General features: G+C 44.7%; 1 protein-coding gene and 1 non-coding gene across 5 annotated transcripts; one reads left to right on the forward strand and one right to left on the reverse strand.

The window, feature by feature from the left end:
* Window positions 1-509: 509 nt before the first annotated feature.
* trnak-uuu (transfer RNA lysine (anticodon UUU)) lies at window positions 510-582 on the forward strand. The gene has a single exon. It is a non-coding gene; the product is annotated as a tRNA-Lys (tRNA).
* A 3,278-nt stretch (window positions 583-3,860) lies between these two features.
* On the reverse strand, window positions 3,861-12,493 carry LOC110534772 (cell adhesion molecule CEACAM2). 4 transcript variants are annotated; one of them, XM_090188662.1, is made up of 6 exons: window positions 12,433-12,493; window positions 11,929-12,069; window positions 10,520-10,601; window positions 10,036-10,329; window positions 5,369-5,689; window positions 3,861-4,894 (listed from the first exon to the last, which is right to left on the reverse strand). In XM_090188662.1, the coding sequence occupies exons 1-6, from the start codon at window positions 12,475-12,477 to the stop codon at window positions 4,743-4,745; spliced, it is 1,035 nt and encodes a 344-aa protein (XP_090044788.1). In that variant the 5' UTR covers window positions 12,478-12,493; the 3' UTR covers window positions 3,861-4,742. The 4 variants fall into 4 exon arrangements, with proteins under 4 accessions (XP_090044788.1, XP_036789821.2, XP_036789822.2 ...); XM_036933926.2 differs by having other exon boundaries at window positions 3,861-5,010; window positions 12,433-12,492; XM_036933927.2 differs by lacking the exons at window positions 11,929-12,069; window positions 12,433-12,493 and adding an exon at window positions 10,920-11,078 and having other exon boundaries at window positions 3,861-5,010.

The following is a 12,493-nucleotide window of genomic DNA, read 5'->3' on the forward strand; positions in this document are numbered from 1 at the left end:
GTTTTTTTGTTGCTCACGTTAATGACGTTAATAAATGACGTATGTTGATCAGAGGAAAACAATGAATTGCCAATAAATGAAGATTAAAGGAACAACACAGAGGCTGACAATAGCTTTTCCGTGCATATTGACACATACACATGGCCAATAGTGTATCTTTGCGCCGGTACTAGGTTAGCCGACCACAGAATGAAATGGAACACTAGCGAGCTATGATGTAGCTACAGTAACTAGCTAAATTAACGTTAGTATAACCAAAGATACGATAACTGTCCCTGTGGGTAAAACCAAAACTCTATTAATCTGTGGTATAAACGTTACGATGCTGCCTGCAATACACTTACAGTAAAGTTAGCTATGGGGTTGAAAAGTGCCCCCTAGCTCTTGAGCTGAGCAACACAGAAACAATGCGCTGTAGCAGGGAATAGTCACTTTCCAAGCAAGTCGAGACGTGATCTACCCTACGAGTTTTTAAAATCAAAATCTTTCCACTTTCTCTGCCAGTCAGAGCCCGGATAGCTCAGTCGGTAGAGCATCAGACTTTTAATCTGAGGGTCCAGGGTTCAAGTCCCTGTTCGGGCGGTATCTTTTTTTTTTAATGCTCTCAGTTGCTAGCGCCTTCTTCCTCATCTGCACAGACAGAACGAATGTTAACGAATATTATTATCGGCCTCGATAGCTTCTGTGACTGAGGTTAGTTGGAATCATGTTGGGAAATACGTTACATCTGGTGTTAGGCTTGTTAACTTTAGCTAGCTCGACAAACCCATCAAAAACATATTTTCAAGTAGAGGACTCTTTTTAATACACAATACAATGTGTGATATTTAAAAAAATTTCAAATAAGTGAACTGAAATTAAGAAAGCCAACCATATTTTCCGATCGAGCTAGCGAACACGGACTGGGCTCGCCCGTGCTCTCTAGTTAGCTAACGTTATCTAGTTGTATTGGATAGCTGCAAACAAGTCTGATACGTTGTGTGACATTATAGTAACAGTACATTAACGCAATAATTACACCTAAAGCGTCGACTTCTCTTATAACTTACACGAGGGACAGTGTTTTAGTTGGTGTGTTCTTGCCTCACATTATTTAGCTAGCAGGCACATAACCACCGCCAGGTCATGAAATCCCTCCGCCACAACCGCAATGCCAAACCATCAAAGGCGCTACATGTTCAATCTGATGTCTGCCTTGGCTGTCAAGCATTTACCGTGATATGGCCTCTACAGAAGTCAGGGCATGTATACTTCTTATACTATGCGGAGCAGCGCAGGGCTGTTGTGATGGAAGATCAAATCAAATCACACTTTATTTGTCACATGGGTCAAATACAACACGTGTAGACCTTAAAACTTGTTATGGCTGGGGGCAGTATTGAGTAGCTTGGATGAATAAGGTGCCCAGAGTAAACTGCCTGCTACTCAGTCCCAGAAGCTAAGATATGCATATTATATATATATAATATTGTAAAATATTGTATATTTGGATAGCAAACACTCTGAAGTTCCTAAAACTGTTTGAATGATGTCTGTGAGTATAACAGAACTCATATGGCAGGCAAAAACGTGAGAAAAAATCCAACCAGGAAGTGGGAAATCTGAGGTTTGTAGTTTTTCAACTCATTGCCTATTTAATACACATGGGGTCATATTGCTCTTCCTAAGGCTTCCACTAGATGTCAACAGTCTTTAGAACCTTGTTTGATGCTTCTACTGTGAAGTGGGTGGCAAATGAGAGGGGATTGAGTCAGAGGTCTGTCAGAGATGCATGAGCTGAGCACGTGCGTTCACATAAGAGTAGGCTTGCTTTTCATTGCATTTCTACAGACAAAGGAATTCTCCGGTTGGAACATTATTGAAGATCTATGATAAAAACATTCTAAAGATTGATTCTATACATCGTTTGACACTTTTCTACGGACTGTAACGGAACTTTTTGACTTTTCGTCTGCAGGTGCGTCATGATTTTGGATTACTGGGCTAAACGCGTGAACAAAAAGGAGGTATTTGGACATAAATGATGGATTTTATCAAACATTTATTGTGGAACTGGGATTCCTGGGAGTGCATTCTGATGAAGATCATCAAAGGTAAGTGAATATTTATAATGCTATTTCTGACTTCTGTTGACTACACAACATGGTGGAAATCTGTTTGGGTTGTTTTGGTCTCTGAGCGCTGTACTCAGATTATTGCATGGTGTGCTTTTTCGGTAAAGCTTTTTTGAAATCTGACACAGCGGTTGCATTAAGGAGAAGTTTATCTAAAGTTCCATGTATAACAGTTGTATGTTTTAGCAATGTTTATTATGAGTATTTCTGTAAATTGATGTGGCTCTCTGCAAAATCACCAGATGTTTAGGAACTACTGAAAATAACGCGCCAATGTACACTGAGATTTTTTGATATAAATATGAACTTTATCAAACAAAACATACATGTATTGTGTAACATGAAGTCCTATGAGTATCATCCGATGAAGATCATCAAAGGTTAGTGATTCATTTCTCTCTTTTTCTGCTTTTTGTGACTCCTCTCTTTGGCTGGAAAAATTGCTGTGTTTTTCTGTGACTAGGCACTCACCTAACATAATCGCTTGGTGTGCTTTCGTCGTAAAGTATTTTTGAAATCGGACACTGTGGTGGGATTAACAAGAATTGTATCTTTAAAATGGTCTAAAATACTTATGAGATTTCTGTTGTTTGAATTTGGCTCCATGCACTTTCACTGGCTGTTGTTATATCGATCCCGTTAGTGGGATCTCAGCCCAAAGAGGTTTAACCAACAGTGCAGTTCAAGAAGAGTTAAGAAAATATGTACCAAATAAACGAAAGTAAAACATAATAAAAAGTAACACAATAAAATAATGTAAATAGTCCGGGTGGCCATTTGGTTAATTGTTCAGCAGTTATGGGGGCTTGGGGGTAGAAGCTGTTAAGGAGCCTTTTGGTCCTAGACTTGATGCTCTGGTACCGCTTGCCATGCGGTAGCAGAGAAAACAGTCCATGACTTGGGTGACTGGAGTCTCTGACACTTTTTTGGGCTTGGATGGAAAGGAAGCTTGGCCCCAGTGATGTACTGGGCCGTATGCACTACCCTCTGTAGCCTTACGGTCAGATGCCGAGCAGTTGCCATACCAGGCGGTGATGCAACCGGTCAGGATGCTCTCGATGGTGCAGCTGTCAAGGAAGGGAGTTTATGTTTATACAAGACCTCCCGACCTCGCCTACCTTCAACCAATCATGCCCTCTGCATTATTACAACATTTGAGAGGCCATGGCGATACGGGATGGAGCTCAAGTTGGTCTCTGCATGGCTCCGGTGGCCCGCAATTCTGTCACACCATCCATAGGGCACCTCAGACCACATTTTCGGATCAAGCACCAATTGGCTCTTAGCTTTGGGTAGTAAGCGAATTAACGGAACCGAATCACATTGGTGAAAGAATTGTTCATTTGGCTCCCTGATTTGCATACGGCTACTACTCCTTTTTGAGCTATTTATTTTTTTTGCAGATACATTATAAACTAATTGTAAAGAGGGTGAGTCCTCACTGCAGACACAATAAATAGTGAGGAGGTCACGGCAATCTGGTGCATCCAGATTTTTTTTAAGTGCGGAAAAAAAATACTACATTGTTTTTGCAGGACATCTAATAATTTGGCCAGATCTGACATATGGACCGGCTCGGAGCCAAATGAGCCGGCTCACTGAAAAGACTCACCGAAAATGACAATCATTACAAAAGTTACAGGTGCTTGCGCCAGTTTCTCAAAACAGTTTCGACACAGGTTTACACTTTGTGAACAATAATATTTCTTACATTTGATAAAATAAACGTAAATATAGCAAACATTCTTTATAATCATTTAGCAAATACATATATTTATTACGCATCATGTAATAGGTTATAATAATACATGAATCTGTTATCGAGGATCCTTGGGACGTGCCTACCCCACAGAAGTTGAAATGTAAAATAGTTAATGTAAGGATTAAAGTATTGCTTGTGGATTAAGGTTAGGATTTAGGGTAGGGACGTCCCAAGTGTATCACTGACCCCAAAATAATCATAGTTTACTTTAAAATGATGGTGTACGTCTGCCCTCTGGTGAGGATATTGTTTATTACACGTACTGTGATATCCCCTTTGATATCAAGCAAGGCCAGATTAAATGTGACATTGATCTTGACTAGTAAACCTTCCCGTTACAATATCAGTAGCACCACCACCAGAGAGATGAATGATTCCTCCTTTATACCCTACCAGCTTCCCTTTCATATTCACACACTCAAAGGATCCTTCTTTATACCTCTCACCCCCCAATAAAATGCTTATGCTGGTGTAGAATCTCTAGCTTTAAACAATTTAAGCCACCAGTGAGGCTGGAAGACTAGACAGGACATCAGCAAAGACTGGGCCCTAGATAAAATAAACCCTCTATCATTTGATTCAAGCCCATCAAGCTACAGTCATTGGCTACCGATTCATACAGTAAACTATGAGAGGAAGACATCCATATCCACTTCAGTGAACATAGCACATTTCATCCAACATTTCACGACAACAAAGAAGTTGGCAACCAGAACATACTACCTTCATACATAACTCAACTCCCTGTGCTACTCTTCTCCTGGTCTAGCAGTGTCCCACTTTCAGCTACTGGGAGATGGAGCTCCTCCTCTTCCTCTGTGTGTTCATCCATCCCCTCAGGACACGTGGTCTCATCAAGATGATCATCAGAACAACTCTGGATTCTTCGGACCTCTGGCAACGGTTGGCTGTCCTGAACTGAAACAGGAAGATCCTCGATGGAGAGATGTGCTGGTGATGCTGTGTTGTCCTCTTTTCCAGTGACTGTGAAGTCCACTGTTGGCTGTCTCCTGTTTCTCTTGTGAATCACCATTAACCAGAGCACACAAATGATAAACAGATGTAGAATAATTATTACTATCAATGGCACCCTACTCCTTTCACTATTAGTCATTGCAGGCTCCAAATGCTTTTCTAGAGAAAGACAGAAAGATAGAAAATAGTAGTGTTAGTGCAGCAAAGATAAAGGAAATTACAACAATATTATACCGAAGCAATAAGGCCTAAGGGGGTGTGGTCTTAGGCTGATATACCACGGCTGTCAGCCAATCAGCATTCAGGGCTCGAACCACCCAGTTTATAATCTCAACTAGCGCAGACAACAATACAAAACAGCAAGACCGCCATGACTAAATACTATTCTCTTGAAATATTACACTAACACTACATCTACTACTATGATAATAATAAGACAAAGAACAATGTCTATACGTTAAAAAGTGAATATTAAATACAATACTTAAGTGAGCAATGCATTCAATAGACATCCCACCTTTAACAGTGAGAGTGACTCCATGTGGATATCCTGGGTCACTATCCCGGTTGAAGAAGCACAGGTAGGTCCCCTGGTCAGACGAGCGTACACCGGTGAAGGTGAGGGACAGGTCACCCTCTCTGTAACCATCCCTGGTCACTGATGTCCTGTCAATGAATCCAGGGCCAAAGGTAGTATTGGTCGGGTCAATCTTCAGCACAGTCTGTCCATGTTTCTCCCACTGGACATAAATCTCACCATCGGTTGCCTGCTTATTGGTTGAGCCATAGCAGTGAAGTGTGACATTATCTCCGACGTGAGCTGATATTTCTGTCGGGACTGTTAGATGAGGAGGGAGAAGAGGGGTGGGCCTTGAATGGTGTGCAATTATGAAAGTAATTTAATTAGATATAGGTCTACATGGAATGTATGACAATTAAAGTGAATGGGAAAGGTGCTGGGGGGTTAAGGTTAGAGAGAAGGTACTGGGGGGTTAAGGTTAGAGAGAAGGTGCTGGGGGTTAAGGTCAGAGAGAAGGTGCTGGGGGGTTAAGGTCAGAGAGAAGGTGCTGGGAGGTTAAGGTTAGAGAGAAGGTGCTGGGGGGTTAAGGTTAGAGAGAAGGTGCTGGGGGGTTAAGGTTAGAGAGAAGGTGCTGGGAGGTTAAGGTTAGAGAGAAGGTGCTGGGAGGTTAAGGTCAGAGAGAAGGTGCTGGGGGGTTAAGGTCAGAGAGAAGGTGCTGGGGGGTTAAGGTCAGAGAGAAGGTGCTGGGGGGTTAAGGTCAGAGAGAAGGTGCTGGGGGGTTAAGGTAAGAGAGAAGGTGCTGGGGGGTTAAGGTTAGAGAGAAGGTGCTGGGGGGTTAAGGTTAGAGAGAAGGTGCTGGGGGGTTAAGGTTAGAGAGAAGGTGCTGGGGGGTTAAGGTAAGAGAGAAGGTGCTGGGGGGTTAAGGTCAGAGAGAAGGTGCTGGGGGGTTAAGGTAAGAGAGAAGGTGCTGGGGGGTTAAGGTAAGAGAGAAGGTGCTGGGGGTTAAGGTCAGAGAGAAGGTGCTGGGGGGTTAAGGTTAGAGAGAAGGTGCTGGGGGGTTAAGGTCAGAGAGAAGGTGCTGGGGGTTAAGGTCAGAGAGAAGGTGCTGGGGGGTTAAGGTCAGAGAGAAGGTGCTGGGGGGTTAAGGTCAGAGAGAAGGTGCTGGGGGGTTAAGGTCAGAGAGAAGGTGCTGGGGGGTTAAGGGCAGAGAGAAGGTGCTGGGGGGTTAAGGTCAGAGAGAAGGTGCTGGGGGGTTAAGGTTAGAGAGAAGGTGCTGGGGGGTTAAGGTCAGAGAGAAGGTGCTGGGGGGTTAAGGTTAGAGAGAAGGTGCTGGGGGGGTTAAGGTCAGATAGAAGGTGCTGGGGGGTTAAGGTAAGAGAGAAGGTGCTGGGGGGTTAAGGTTAGAGAGAAGGTGCTGGGGGGGTTAAGGTCAGAGAGAAGGTGCTGGGGGGTTAAGGTAAGAGAGAAGGTGCTGGGGGGTTAAGGTAAGAGAGAAGGTGCTGGGGGGTTAAGGTTAGAGAGAAGGTGCTGGGGGGTTAAGGTAAGAGAGAAGGTGCTGGGGGGTTAAGGTTAGAGAGAAGGTGCTGGGGGGTTAAGGTTAGAGAGAAGGTGCTGAAGTGTTAAGGTTAGAGAGAAGGTGCTGGGGGGTTAAGGTTAGAGAGAAGGTGCTGGGGGGTTAAGGTTAGAGAGAAGGTGCTGGGGGGTTAAGGTTAGAGAGAAGGTGCTGGGGGGTTAAGGTTAGAGAGAAGGTGCTGAAGTGTTAAGGTTAGAGAGAAGGTGCTGGGGGGTTAAGGTTAGAGAGAAGGTGCTGGGGGGTTAAGGTTAGAGAGAAGGTGCTGGGGGGTTAAGGTTAGAGAGAAGGTGCTGGGGGTTAAGGTTAGAGAGAAGGTGCTGGGGGGTTAAGGTTAGAGAGAAGGTGCTGGGGGGTTAAGGTTAGAGAGAAGGTGCTGGGGGTTAAGGTCAGAGAGAAGGTGCTGGGGGGTTAAGGTTAGAGAGAATGTGCTTGGGGGTTAAAGTGAAGGGGGAAGGTGCTGGGGGGTTAAGGTTAGAGAGAAGGTGCTGGGGGGTTAAGGTTAGAGAGAAGGTGCTGGGGGGTTAAGGTCAGAGAGAAGGTGCTGGGGGGGTTAAGGTTAGAGAGACTGTGCTTGGGGGTTAAAGTGAAGGGGGAAGGTGCTGGGGGGTTAAGGTTAGAGAGAAGGTGCTGGGGGGTTAAGGTCAGAGAGAAGGTGCTGGGGGTTAAGGTTAGAGAGAAGGTGCTGGGGGGTTAAGGACAGAGAGAAGGTGCTGGGGGGTTAAGGACAGAGAGAAGGTGCTGGGGGGTTAAGGTTAGAGAGAAGGTGCTGGGGGGTTAAAGTGAAGGGGGAAGGTGCTGGGGGTTAAGGTTAGAGAGAAGGTGCTGGGGGGTTAAGGTCAGAGAGAAGGTGCTGGGGGGTTAAGGTCAGAGAGAAGGTGCTGGGGGGTTAAGGTCAGAGAGAAGGTGCTGGGGGGTTAAGGTTAGAGAGAAGGTGCTGGGGGGTTAAAGTGAAGGGGGAAGGTGCTGGGGGTTAAGGTTAGAGAGAAGGTGCTGGGGGGTTAAGGTCAGAGAGAAGGTGCTGGGGGGTTAAGGTCAGAGAGAAGGTGCTGGGGGGTTAAGGTCAGAGAGAAGGTGCTGGGTGGTTAAGGTCAGAGAGAAGGTGCTGGGTGGTTAAGGTCAGAGAGAAGGTAATGGGGGGTTAAGGTCAGAGAGAAGGTGCTGGGGCGTTAAGGTCAGAGAGAAGGTGCTGGGGGGTTAAGGTCAGAGAGAAGGTGCTGGGGGGTTAAGGTCAGAGAGAAGGTGCTGGGGGGTTAAGGTCAGAGAGAAGGTGCTGGGGGGTTAAGGTCAGAGAGAAGGTGCTGGGGGGTTAAGGTCAGAGAGAAGGTGCTGGGGGGTTAAGGTCAGAGAGAAGGTGCTGGGGGGTTAAGGTCAGAGAGAAGGTGCTGGGGGGTTAAGGTCAGAGAGAAGGTGCTGGGGGGTTAAGGTCAGAGAGAAGGTGCTGGGGGGTTAAGGTCAGAGAGAAGGTGCTGGGGGGTTAAGGTCAGAGAGAAAGTGCTGGGGGGTTAAGGTCAGAGAGAAGGTGCTGGGGGGTTAAGGTCAGAGAGAAGGTGCTGGGGGGTTAAGGTCAGAGAGAAGGTGCTGGGGGGTTAAGGTCAGAGAGAAGGTGCTGGGTGGTTAAGGTCAGAGAGAAGGTGCTGGGTGGTTAAGGTCAGAGAGAAGGTGCTGGGGGGTTAAGGTCAGAGAGAAGGTGCTGGGGGGTTAAGGTCAGAGAGAAGGTGCTGGGGGGTTAAGGTCAGAGAGAAGGTGCTGGGGGGTTAAGGTCAGAGAGAAGGTGCTGGGGGGTTAAGGTCAGAGAGAAGGTGCTGGGGGGTTAAGGTCAGAGAGAAGGTGCTGGGGGGTTAAGGTCAGAGAGAAGGTGCTGGGGGGTTAAGGTCAGAGAGAAGGTGCTGGGGGGTTAAGGTCAGAGAGAAGGTGCTGGGGGGTTAAGGTCAGAGAGAAGGTGCTGGGGGGTTAAGGTCAGAGAGAAGGTGCTGGGGGGTGAAGGTCAGAGAGAAAGTGCTGGGGGGTTAAGGTCAGAGAGAAGGTGCTGGGGGGTTAAGGTCAGAGAGAAGGTGCTGGGGGGTTAAGGTCAGAGAGAAAGTGCTGGGGGGTTAAGGTCAGAGAGAAGGTGCTGGGGGGTTAAGGTTAGCGTAGTGTGAAAGCCAAAAGGAGAGGAGTGGAGGATCAGGGAATGAAGGATAAATGGACATGAGTTGAATAGACGCAAGTAAAGAACATAATGATATTATACTATTATCATTGATCACAACTCTAAAACACAAATCAACAGTATGTAGACTTTGAATTACACACTGACTTCAGAAAAACAGTGGTCTGGCCAATATTACAATATTGCAACAATTGCAAATGCATAAATGAAGAGTTTAATTCCAAAACGCTGTATATCCATTTTCAGAAATGTTGGTATTTCATTGTAATTAGATATTATGAAAGAGATTGGTATGTTTTTTCACTCTCTAATCATGGTATGGGTTTGTTCAATGTATTTGTTTAAAATCTATCACTGGATGGTTTCATTTCAGAGACAAATAAACATGTTTTTTTTCAAAACGCCTCTTAGAGAAATAAGTAGTACTACTATGTTTTACAGTCAAATGTAACAAAACAACTGCTAGCAGATACCCATAGACTTCCAGTCATTGTGCTAACGCTACTTAGCTCACGAGACTACCTCTAACTTCCGTCACACTGGATACAGAGACATACAAATGGAATCCACAAGTTCACCTGACTCCGTGGGGATAGATAAAGGGCCTCCTTGCCCAAATCCTGAAGTATCCCTTTAAGATACCTAGGTGTAGGTGAGACGATCACATATCACTGTCAAATATACAGGATACGAACATTCCATTCCAAATCAAAAATATATCGGATTTTGCAAATAAAAACATATGAAAAAAACAAAATCTGAGAACAGTAATATTTTACACACACATGAAGGTACCCATAACCAATCATTTCTTATAAAAAAATGGTGGATATAGCATTTTGGAAGTAAACTCTTCAAATCTATCCCTGATTAAAGTAGTCATAGTTCTTGTTCCCAGTCAACATTCAATATGTAAAGTTGTGTCATGTCTGTTCAGCTTACCCAGAACATCTAGCTTCACATCTGCAACAATCTGATTATCACAGATACACTCATATGAGCCCTTGTCATTGTACACCGCAGAGCTGATTGTGAGAGAGAGGTCTTTGTTGATTTCCACCCTCTTCTCAAAGCGCTTTCCTTCAATTAATTTTCCTTGATCAGTCTTGGCAACGACCTGGCCATCCACAATCCTCCAAACGATGCCAATGTCACAGTTTGCATTGCAAGGGAGAGTGACAGAGTCCTTCAAATTCACAGTTTTGATAATGATACCATTACCAATCGAGGTGCATTCTGTGGAAACGGTCGGGAAGGAAAATAAATACAAGGATTATAATGTTTACATATTTGTAGCCAAACTAAATCCTCGACATATTTAACATTAGGCTAATACAGTGAACACACTCAATGATGTTGATCAAGAGGCCAGTTCACACAAAAATAACATAGTGTATCTAAAATGATTCATTTAGGAAAATCGTACCAAGAAGGCCAACCATCAATGTAAAAACACAGTAGAAGAGTTTCCAACCCATGCTGTGCTCTACTGCCCCAGGATTCAACATCTGTGAAATTGAACAAGCATTTTAAGATGTGGATTATTGTTGTTATGCCTAAACTATTTAGCCTACACTAAAATAGTAGCCTACTAAGAAACTCTCGTCTTTGTTGCATAACGTTTTGCTGTGGTTTGCTACGGTGTGCACTACTGCTTGGGTGTGCACTATACACCCCTATAAAAAACACTTTCTCTTCACAGACCATTGCCGTCCATTAAAACAACATTCATTCATCACATACACTTTACAAACTAAGAAACAAGTATCCTATTCCACCCCCGACCCCCAAACAAGCAGATTTTCAATAGAATATACTTAATTTACCAAACTATAGATGTTTTTCCTAGAGCGGTGGTTCTTCTGAGAAATAACTACTTTCGTTTTCTTCTTCTTCATTGGACTATTTAAGGTGCATTACCGCCACCAACTGGACTGGAGTGTTAACCAGAGACAGGAAGGTCTAAATCCTACCCATGATTCTCATCTCCCTAAGGAAGCGAAATACATCATTAAATACTACAGCCGCTGAAGATTTCCCCAGCAGTTCACTTAATATTGGCTCTTCAACCCCATTACTCCTTAAATCTAACAATTAATCTCCCCCTTTCCCTCCCATATTGCCTGCACTGAAATGGAACATGTTCCCCTGTCTCCATCACCTCCTGAAAGTGATGACACCACCCAGTCGGTTGTTTTCCTACCAATTTCAATGCCCTGTTGAGCCTTGTGTGTCCCAGTCTCAGCCTTGTGTTTCCCAGTCTCAGCCTTGTGTTTCCCAGTCTCAGCCTTGTGTTTCCCAGTCTCAGCCTTGTGTTTCCCAGTCTCAGCCTTGTGTTTCTCAGTCTCAGCCTTGTGTTTCCCAGTCTCAGCCTTGTGTTTCCCAGTCTCAGCCTTGTGTTTCCCAGTCTCAGCCTTGTGATTACACTTTCCTCCCTGCCCCCTCTGCCTGAGGACCTCCCTGCCCCCCACATTTTCCTAGATATTATACAGGTGTCATCCCTTTCCCTTCCTGTTCCACAACTCTTGCCATTTGTTTTTAAGTTTTTAACCACTGTTCTCATAAACCCTTGGCTTCTGCTTTACTGATGGACAAATCCGTTTCAACATTAGGATGTTTGAGAGGCTGCTTGGCGATAGCATCCACCTCCTCATTCCCCTCTACTCCCACATGAGCTGGTACCCAGAGGAACATCACAAACACCCCCGTCTGTTTCGCACAGTACAAGCACTATAAGACCTCATACAATACACCCTGTATTCTCTGAGACACACATGAATTTAAGCTCATCAGCGCTGCACAGGAGTCAGACTAGATGACTACCGTCATCCTCACCTCCTCCGCCCACTCTGCAGCCAATAGTATGGACATCTCCATTGTGTAAACAGATAAATGACCTGTTGCTCTTTTCGTCACTGCCACCTTAAACTCCAAAAGCTGTTCCTGTCCTGCCTGTTTTAGGGTCCTTAGATCCATCTGTGAACATATTAAAGAAAGCATAGTACTGTGTTATTAAATGTTAACTTTCACAACTGAATCTACTCCTTCCTCAACATCTATTAGCCTCTCAAGCAACCCTAGATATATCACTAGCTGAGGGAACAACCAAGGTGGGATAGCAGGAAAACCACGACGGCGACACCGGTAAACAGTGTCCTTTGCTCCCGCTTGCCCAACACCTGCCCTCGCCGTTAACAGAACTGCATGAAAACATTGCTGGGGTCGAAGGACACTGTCTATCGGTGTACGGCTAGCTAGCTACCGTTGTCGCCACTGTTATATAAATATTCATACACATAGCTCATATAAACAAAGACATTCCGTCGTAAGAACACATACACCCAGCCATAAGACTGACTCCCTCTTCCTTGTATAAACACACATCTCATCTCCCTCTAAC

This window comes from Oncorhynchus mykiss, chromosome 10 (genome assembly GCF_057628025.1).
Source record: "Oncorhynchus mykiss isolate SJ-2025 chromosome 10, ASM5762802v1, whole genome shotgun sequence".
Classification (NCBI taxonomy): Eukaryota; Metazoa; Chordata; class Actinopteri; order Salmoniformes; family Salmonidae; genus Oncorhynchus; species Oncorhynchus mykiss.

Coding starts and splice junctions, on each gene's coding strand:
- LOC110534772 (XM_036933926.2), bottom strand. CDS start 12,477: ATGTGTGTTTATACAAGGAAGAGGGAGTCAGTCTTATGGCTGGGT. Junction 10,330..10,519: donor ATTGATGGTTGGCCTTCTTG/GTACGATTTTCC, acceptor CCGTTTCCACAG/AATGCACCTCGATTGGTAAT. Junction 5,011..5,368: donor AGTCACTCTCACTGTTAAAG/GTGGGATGTCTA, acceptor GTCTTTCTCTAG/AAAAGCATTTGGAGCCTGCA.